Consider the following 9,360-nt stretch of genomic DNA (forward strand, 5'->3'; position numbering starts at 1 on the left):
GGTATGTTTTCATTTAGATTAGATAAATCTAATCTAAATGAAAACATACCTATGAATATTATATTTCATTTCTGACAATAGATCCTCCTCAATGTTGCACACTGTGGTGGCTCTGAAAAGAGGGACAGTTTATGACATTTATGTGGTCTCCCATAATTAGAACTCAAATGCAGTCGTCTGGCATTACAACATGCCTTTAATTGGGAATTGATGCTGTGGGCCAAGTTTTAAAACAAAAATACAGAAATAGGGAAAAAAATGGGTATCGCTTAATTTGGACAGGCTGCCTAGATAGATAGTATTTGTAACATTTCAGCTGTGGCTTTGTCTGTTGATGGCATATGTGACAATTCATGAACATACCCTAACCAAGGTGGTTTTTGTGCCTAAACCTTAAGCTAGAATCTGTCTGTCTGTGTACTTGCGTTATCCCAAGTGTTTCCAACAATGTTCAAACTTCAAACTTAGAGAAATCTGTCATTTTAACACTGCGTTTCACCGGTCGCCTGTCAATGGCGTCATATCCCCTTTGTGCAGCGACTTTTTATCCAGTTTTGAGCCACATTTCTGATGTCCTCACTTCCTTCTCCTTCCATCAGACCGAGGTGGATAAAGTCCACAAGGTGCGGATGGGCGTCGGGAACGGGCTGAGGCAGGACGTGTGGCGGGAGTTCCAGAATCGCTTTGGAAACATAAAAATGTGTGAGGTGTATGGCTCCACCGAGGGGAATCTGTGCTTCATGAATCACATCGGCAAGATTGGAACTGTGGGCCGCTCAAACTCCATCTACAGAGTGAGTGCTGCTTGGTGACCCTAAGATGTGAGGAGTGGGTGCAGTACTCAGCACAATACCAAAACGAGATCAATGTTGCATGAAGACAGATGAATACTGAGATTGAGATGGTTAATGGTTTCAAAAACGTTGGTCTTACCTTAAAGGAAATACTGACATTTTTAAGAAATGGTTACTCCCCAAACATGGCTGCTAATCAGACACATCTTGTGGCAGAAGCAGTGTCCAAGACTTGATTTTGACCACTGAAGTGCACATGGCTATCTGAGTGACCTGCAGTGAGAGTCTGTCTGAGTGGACTGTCTGAGTCTGTCAGATCATGTGTTATCCAGAATGGAGCAAGTGGCCTTCATCTGTAAGGTGTCAGCTGACTGTATATGACTCAGTATCATCAACACCTATAAAATATATAGTAAGGTCCAACATAATAATATTTATCTTTATGAAGAAAAATAACATCTTCAGTTTTGTTGATTTACTCATAAGAAATACCTTTTTGTTGCACTTTTGTTATATAAAATGGCAAACATCTTACAATACATAAAAATAACAACAAAAAACAACATTTATTTTTTCCAACTGGTGGTCAATAAAAGTTTTATGCAACTGAATTGTAATACAATGTTTCTATCATTTGATAATGCTAATATACTTATACATATTTTAAATATAAAAAACATTTTACAATAGGATGTACTACAATACAAATTTCGTAAAAAGCAGTTTAAAACATTTGAATATGATAAAATACATTATATTACAATTACAATAAATACAATAGTATTAGGATGTAGGATGTTTCTGTTTGTATTATATTATCATTTTAAAATAAATATATTTAAATATGACACAATACAAGACCATTATTATATTGAATATAATTTAATACAATATAATGTAATACAGGACTACTAATGTAATGTAATGTAATATAATAGATTGTAATAAGTTCTTTGTGATATCTTGGGCTTTGCAAAATAGCAGCAACACCTTCTCGTGAAAATAATGTGTCAGAGCGTTAACATTATATCATTACAGTGGCGATCTGACTAAACCAATAGACAGCCTGGTTGTGTGCCATACTGTGAGGACCTATCTCTCTCCTGTGGCATTACCGACAGAGACAATCCTCATCTGACCTCTCAGAGCACCGCATGGCTGCCTTTGCCTCACTCTTGGCCAGCCCACACTTAGTCAGTGGCTTCGAGACATAATGTCCTCCCTTAAGATAAGATAAGATAGACTATTGATCCCACACTGGGGCAATTTACTTGCTACAGCAGCTCTAGATACAACAGATAAGAAAATACACATGAAATAAAAATAGAATAAGAGTTACATGTACACTACATACAGCTTTTTATATACATATGTGACTGATAAGGAACAGCAGGAGATGGTGGCATGGTGCAAAAATAAAGGACGGAAATATATACAGCAGTATAGTAGAGAATACAAGGCTATAGACATAGGGCTATGAATATACAGTATAGGTCTAATTAATTAAATAATAGAATAAAGAAATTATATACACACTGATCAGCCATAACATTGTGAGCACTGACAGGTGAAGTGAATAACACTGATTATCTGGTAATCATGGCTCATGTCAGTGGTGGAGTATTATCTTAGGGCAAGCAAGTGGAAAACATTCGTTTCTTCCACAAGTTGATGTTTTGTTAAGGAAAGCATGAAAACAGATGGGACCAGCGTTGAGGATTTGGAGTGCGACTTTGACAAGGGGCCACATTCCGTGATGGCTTAGACGACTGGGTCCAGAGCATCTCCAAAACTGCAGCTCCTGTAGGGTTCCCTTTTTGACATACTTTAATAACAGCCAAACGACATAGCCTGATATGCATTCTAACTCCGCCCTTGACACATAAAATAACACCAGACTTCATGGAAATAGCTATAAGTTTGGTCTTATTTCTTATTAGTAGACATTGCGCCTCATGTTTATTTTCCAATGGTTTTTGTGATTTTTTTGAAAACCCCAATAAAAAGATTTTGAAAAGAACATTATGTCATTACCACTTATAACGAGGTTGGGTAAAGAATGTCAGCTTGAATAATTAGTAGGAGTGATTAGGCTGTAAGTCGGTTGGGACAGTGAGGAAGGATGACCAGTGCAGTGGCTTTAGTGCAGCGGCTCTCATTGGTATTAGGCTCACTAAAGCTTGTCTCTTAATCAGAGGAGTTACAAAAGAGTGGCTACATGTATTTAGTTCTAATCTCTAACCTCGGCTATTCTTAGATCTGTCTCACTGCTGTTCCTACTGGCCCACTAACCGTTATAAAAGATAGTTATAAAAGTGAAGTTATAAAACATAATTTCAGGACACATCCTAATCCAGTTAACATGATTGTTAGTTCTGTAAAGTGAAGTATAGAATTATTTTTAGACTTAGATGTCAGAGTGTTGATGTTTAACCTAAGCTACTGCTACACTGGCAGCTGCAGCACTGCAGCAGTGTTTTTTTGGTAGTGGAGGAAGCATTCAGATCCTGAAAGTAGCAACACTACGATATAAAAATACTCCATTACAAGTAAAAGTTGTGCATTGACATTGTCAACAAAATGTAGGTAATTCTGGACAAATACCATGACATAGAGTGAACAACAACACTGCAAGTAATGTAACTGACATTAGCTATGTTTTGATCGCTATTAGTTGTTTGGTCAGTGTTTCCCCAAGCCCAAGGTGACATCCTCAAATGTTTTGTTTTGTCCACAGCCCAGATATTCAGTTTACTGTCATAGAGGACAAAAAAATTGGCCAAATTGAATAGAAATACCTTTAATTTACAGTACCAGGCTTGTGGAGTAACGGATTACATGAAATGTTATCAGGATGCAAAAAAAGGTAATTGTATGTAGAAAACCCCTAATTGGTTACAGTTACATTTAGTAAAAATGGTAATTATTTAGCAGATTACAATTTTAAAATACATCAGTTTTTCTTTAAAAATACACTGAACAGAGGACATAGTATTGATACTAAAAATATTTTTTTTTAACAGGTAATTCGTAATTATATCGGATTGTGAATGCTAATGTTAGCTATATAAACTATATAATGTGATGAAAACGTTACGTGACGTTAAACTTTTCCTGCCCCCAAGTGGCCAAAACATTAAATGAACGTCAGTGTAAAAGAGTGATAGTCATTTCTGTCAGCATTGTTTAATTTGCATATACTTTACAAATATACAAATATTGCAAATTATATCACTGAAAGTAGTCGTCAGGCTATTATTGTTAGTTGTTACTCTTAAAGTTTATGATTGACTTGAAAAAAGTTTGGAATAGCTCCATGACAATGCAGCAAATGCCATTCGCTGAAGTTTTACGATTGCAAATTATTTTTTCAGCATTAGCAAGAAAAAAAACAAGCAGTAATTAAGAACTTTAATATCAGTGTCAAAATGTCTGCTGTGAAAAATATCTGATATTTGTGAGTGATTCTTCCATTTTAGATTTTAATGGCACTGCTAATAGTAATGATATTTTCTCTGAACTTTTTTGTGTAGCTCTTGTTCAAGTATGACCTGGTCAAGTATGACATGATGAAAGATGAACCGGTGAAAGATCAGGATGGTTTCTGTCAGCGAGTAAAAAAAGGTAAGAGTGCAACTCCTAAACATTTCCACAAATTATTAAAGCTGCAGTAGGTAACTTTTATGAAAAATCAACTTTTTTTGTCATATTTGCTGAAACTTGTCACTATATCCTGACAGTTAGTTCATGAGAAGATAATCTGTGAAAAAATCTGGGTCCTCTGGCTCCTCCTAGTGCTCCTAATGGCATTTGAAGGAACAACCGGGCCTGAATAAAAAAACAATTAGAGCCAAGAAAGATTCCTAGGTCATCAAATACAGATGGTTTGTGACTCTGGGTATGAGACTCAATAATCAACTATCTGCAAGCCTTCCAACTAAGGCGTCTTTATATTTTTCACGGCTCTGATTGGCCCAGTGGATTCTTGCAATTAGGAACACTAGAATGAGCCAAAGGAACAAAGTTATTTTACCTACTGCAGCTTTTACTCAGTTTTCTTTAGATTTTTTTTTTCTTTGAAAGATGACTCAACCTGAAAATGCTTTGTATTGATTTTAGACTTTCTGTCTTCCTCTCAGGTGAGACAGGGCTTTTACTGTCCAAGGTAAGCGCCACTAGCCCGTTCTTCGGCTACGCTGGAAGCAAGCAGCTGACTGAGAAGAAGCTAATGAGAAATGTGTTCGTGAAGGGAGACGCCTACTTCAACACAGGAGACTTAATGGCTGAAGACCAGGAGGGCTTTATCTGCTTCAGAGACAGAGTGGGAGACACCTTCAGGTACGGTTGGATAAGATTATTGCAGGGAGGAACCATACATACGCCTTTAAAGCACCGTCCCATACCTATGATGATGTTCAGTATAACATCCTCATTATACCAACAATGCTGTTATACAAACTAGAGGTGTGGAGATGAAACGTGAGCATTTCTTAGCCAGATGACCACTAAATCCTACACACTGGACCTTTAATGGGTAACTTGGACTGTATTTCCCCATGTTTTTGTGTCTAAGCGGCTAATAGGGACAGCAATTCTTTAATTTGGTAAGTATTGTACAAGAGTGCTGCAGCTGGCAGCCACCAGCCACTAAAACTGGCTGAACTGTAATCCTAATGGGCAATTGGGCACCCTCAAAGTACGCCCATTAAAGGTTGTTGTTTTTGCCACTGACAGACTGTACTCAGATTGTTATTCTAAGTGTCTGACAACATTATGGAAAGGATCCTTACAAAGATAGACCTTTTATTTAACAAGAAACAGCCGTAATATTGCTCTGTTCAAAGCCACCAGACTCCATAGAAAAAAACTGTAATTTTACCTCACAGATCATCGAAACATTCAAAGAAGAAGAATCACCTACTCTGGTTTGGTGAAAATAAAAAACTTAATTCACCAAGTTACATTTGAAAATATCGTGGCTCTGCATGCTGCCTCTCGCTCCTCTCCAGATTTTAACATATAACCCAGTGGATTAAGACAGGGGTTCCCAAACTTCAAGTGTTCGCAAGGAACTTCAAGGGCCCTCACAATAGATGCACATTAGACCAGGCACCCCGATTTGAGAACATTATGCCTTAAAGAATCCCCTCTGAGTGTTTTGTTTTACTTGTAACTTTTAAGATTCTAAAGCCTTCAGAGTCAATCAATGATCAAACCACTGGTTTAAGGGTTTATTACATTTACTACCCTTCCCACCGAGGATAACAATGTGTACTTGCTTACAAGGGATTCACAGGAAATGTGCAGCATGACCTGGATGTGATGCAGAAGACAGATGCAAGTATTTGTCATGCAATTCAATTATAGGTTCAGTGTTAGGTCTTCTTTAATCTACTAGCACCAGTCACCACAGGTGTTTCCAAAGCTACCATGGCTGGAATCTAAAGGATTATAACTAAAAACAAAGAAAAAAGCTACAGATGATGTTAAAGTAAAGGGACTAATGATTAGACACTTGGTGAAAATGGGATAAAAACAGGTATTCATGTATTCATGCTCTGTATTATAGCATTTATGCAAAGCCTTTTTCTACTTGTTGATTGAAATCACCATTTCTTCCCTGATTTCAGGTGGAAGGGTGAAAATGTAGCAACAACAGAGGTAACAGAGACTCTTGGGCTGGTGGAATTTATCCAAGAAGTCAACGTGTATGGAGTGGAAATACCAGGTATGTTGAAGAAGTGTTTGTACTTCTACCTCTGCTCTCCAGATACCAACAAAATTACAATGCCTTTGAAAAATTATAATAGTAGAGCTGTGTATTGACACAGCATTGATACAAGATTCTTGCGATGTGATACGTATCACAATACAGGGGTCTCAATTCAATATATTGCAATACTGTAAGCAAGGGGATATAACTTTTATTATCTTAGTATAAAGAACACACCAGCATTTGCATAAAATCTGAGTTTAAAAAAGTCTGGGTTTTATAGAAGTTCTTGTGAGGTATAAAACCTCTTAAAACCCACCAAGTTGCCCGCTTGAGCGAGTTCTAAGCTGCATAGATCACCCGCACAAATATTAATGTTTAAACTTTTGTCAATATGGATGCTACACCTCCTCAGATCAATTAGATTCTCCACAGTTCAATTCATTTTACAGAATAGAGGCCTGTTCCTAATAAAAGGCAGGTTACAACTATAACAACATTGGAAAATTATATCATTTTTAGAACAATTTGATGAACAATATTGTGGTGTACAACTTATATATAATGCTTATATAACGTAATATTAAGCTGCAAATTACACTTAATAAACATTTTTACCTGAGACATTCAGCCAACAGTCTGCCAAACGATTATCTCTTTGACCACTGAAGTTAATTTGATCCGTACCGATGTCCTCTTATTTACCAAAGTAAGAACATTTCATAAGAAGACAACACTGGTAACAGTGTTGGATTCTCCTCTTGTCTTTGAAGGATGCTTCTGGTTTCCTTGTATGAGCAGTAACAGGTCATCAATATACATTTTTCTATGAGCTATTGAAACAGCTGGAGTACGTGCTTTGTGCCACTGAATACACGTTATTGTTCATTGTATTGTTTGTCTGTTAGTATGGTACTGACCTGAGCAAATCAATTAATCTATTCTAATCAGTGTGGATGCTCACAAATTTTTACCATTATAGTTAATTGTTCTTGGTGTCGCAGCCCTTAATCACATATTCCACATATACCAACATTATTACTGCAGTCATCCCAAGCTGGGATCCCTTTCTGTTTGTAGTACATGCAGCAATAGATAACTCTGAGCTAGAGAGTGATGACAGAGATTACATTGAACCATGTTGTCCACAGGGCACGAGGGCAGAGCAGGAATGGCTGCCATTATTGTGAGACCAGGCCTCACGTTCAATGGGAAGAAGCTGTTTGAGCATGTGCTGAGGGATCTGCCGGTATATGCTCGTCCACTCTTCATAAGGCTTCAGGTAATGAGCAGAGGCCTGCACAGTTTAAGGTTTTAAGTTTAAGGGGAAAAAAACCCTTGAAAATTTAGCAAATAACAAATAACATCATATTGTAAATTACACCCTTTAAAGCTGCAGTAGATAACTAAAAAAAAAGAACTTTTTCTCATATTTACTTGAAACTTTCTCTATATCCTGACAGTAGCACATGAGACAGATGATATGTGAAAAAATCTGGTTCCTCTGGCTCCTCCTAGTGCTCCTAATTGCACTTGCAAGAATCCACCAGCCCGAACAAAAACAGCCAATCAGAGCCAAGATAATAGTACCCAGTGTCAGTATTTGACGACCTGTGAATGAGACTCAACAATCAACTATCTTTCTTGGCTCTGATTGGTTTCCTCAAATATGACAAAAAGTTCAAAAAAGTTATTTAAAAAAAAAAGAGTATGTCAGCATTTGTCCATACTCAATCATATATTACCATTCAGTTAATTTAGAATCCAAGAAACACTGCTTCCATTTGCACTCACACACCTGATTCTCATCACCTGGATCTTAGCTATATGCACTTTGCTCCACCTAGTGTCAAATGCCAAAACTGCATATATATAGTCACATAATACTTTAGAGAAAAACAACAGAAAACAAACAAAAAGCTACATTATGGCTCCAACATAATGTATCACTTTAACTAAAGATCCAAATTCCAAACTTATTTATTACAGTCTGAAACCTGCTGATAAATGTTGTTTTTTTGTCCGTAGGAGGTCATGGAAATGACGAGTACCTTCAAGCAGCAGAAGTTCCAGCTGGTGCAGAGCGGCTTCAACCCCTCTACAATCTCTGATCCTCTCTATGTGTTGGACTACCAGCAAAACGCCTACATTCCTCTTACAGATAGTATCTACCAGAGCATCTTTGCAGGAGAACGCAAGCTATAGAACTCACAAGTACGGGTGTGTCGGCGTGGAAACACAAAGAAGGATAGAAGAGAGCTCTGCATACTGCAGGATTTTATATGTAAATGAAACCAGAGAGACTACAATTACATTCTGAATGAAAAGCCATAATCTAGTTAGTGAATGAGAGGATTAGGATGAGTTGACTGTATACTCAGGAACAGTAATGTTCCTATGAGATATTTTCAGATAAATAATATGAACCTGAACGTACCACTGTGAAACAACAACTCCTTAAATGAACCTTGTTTAATCTCAATTTACCCCTCAAAACACCCCAAACACCTGACTGAAACAAGCTGTTTAACCAGAAATCCCTTCATCTCTCCATTTGTTCAAAAACTTAAAAAAAAAACTAATTTAAAAGCCCTTAATACATGATATCAGTAGATTTTAGTTATGTGTTATTGTGGTCTATTCGGTGAGATTTTGATTAACATTAGGGGTCTTAAATATGATTTTCATCTATAAATGATCGACATTTTAATGGATTATTTAAGTATTTAATAGGTTTACTAAATCGCTCTGATTGGTTGTTTTCATTCAGGCCCAGTGGATTCTTGCAAATGCCATAAGGAGCACAAGGAGGAGCCAGAGGAACCTGATTTTTTTCACAGATTTATCTGTCTC

General features: G+C 37.1%; 1 protein-coding gene across 1 annotated transcript in view; it reads left to right on the forward strand.

The window, feature by feature from the left end:
- slc27a6 (solute carrier family 27 member 6) overlaps positions 1–9,296 on the forward strand; it is a 21,176-nt gene extending 11,880 nt beyond the window's left edge. Inside the window, exons 4-9 of the mRNA XM_035668232.1 lie at positions 403–794; positions 4,328–4,418; positions 4,934–5,132; positions 6,425–6,522; positions 7,659–7,789; positions 8,536–9,296. Of these exons, the coding sequence (XP_035524125.1) occupies positions 403–794; positions 4,328–4,418; positions 4,934–5,132; positions 6,425–6,522; positions 7,659–7,789; positions 8,536–8,712 (1,088 nt within the window). The 3' untranslated portion in view covers positions 8,713–9,296. The remainder of the gene's footprint in view (positions 1–402; positions 795–4,327; positions 4,419–4,933; positions 5,133–6,424; positions 6,523–7,658; positions 7,790–8,535) is intronic.
- The last annotated feature ends 64 nt before the right edge of the window (positions 9,297–9,360 follow it).

Source organism: Morone saxatilis, unplaced genomic scaffold (genome assembly GCF_004916995.1).
Source record: "Morone saxatilis isolate NCDOM2014 unplaced genomic scaffold, NCSU_SB_2.0 Contig21, whole genome shotgun sequence".
In the NCBI taxonomy this organism is placed as follows: domain Eukaryota; kingdom Metazoa; phylum Chordata; class Actinopteri; family Moronidae; genus Morone; species Morone saxatilis.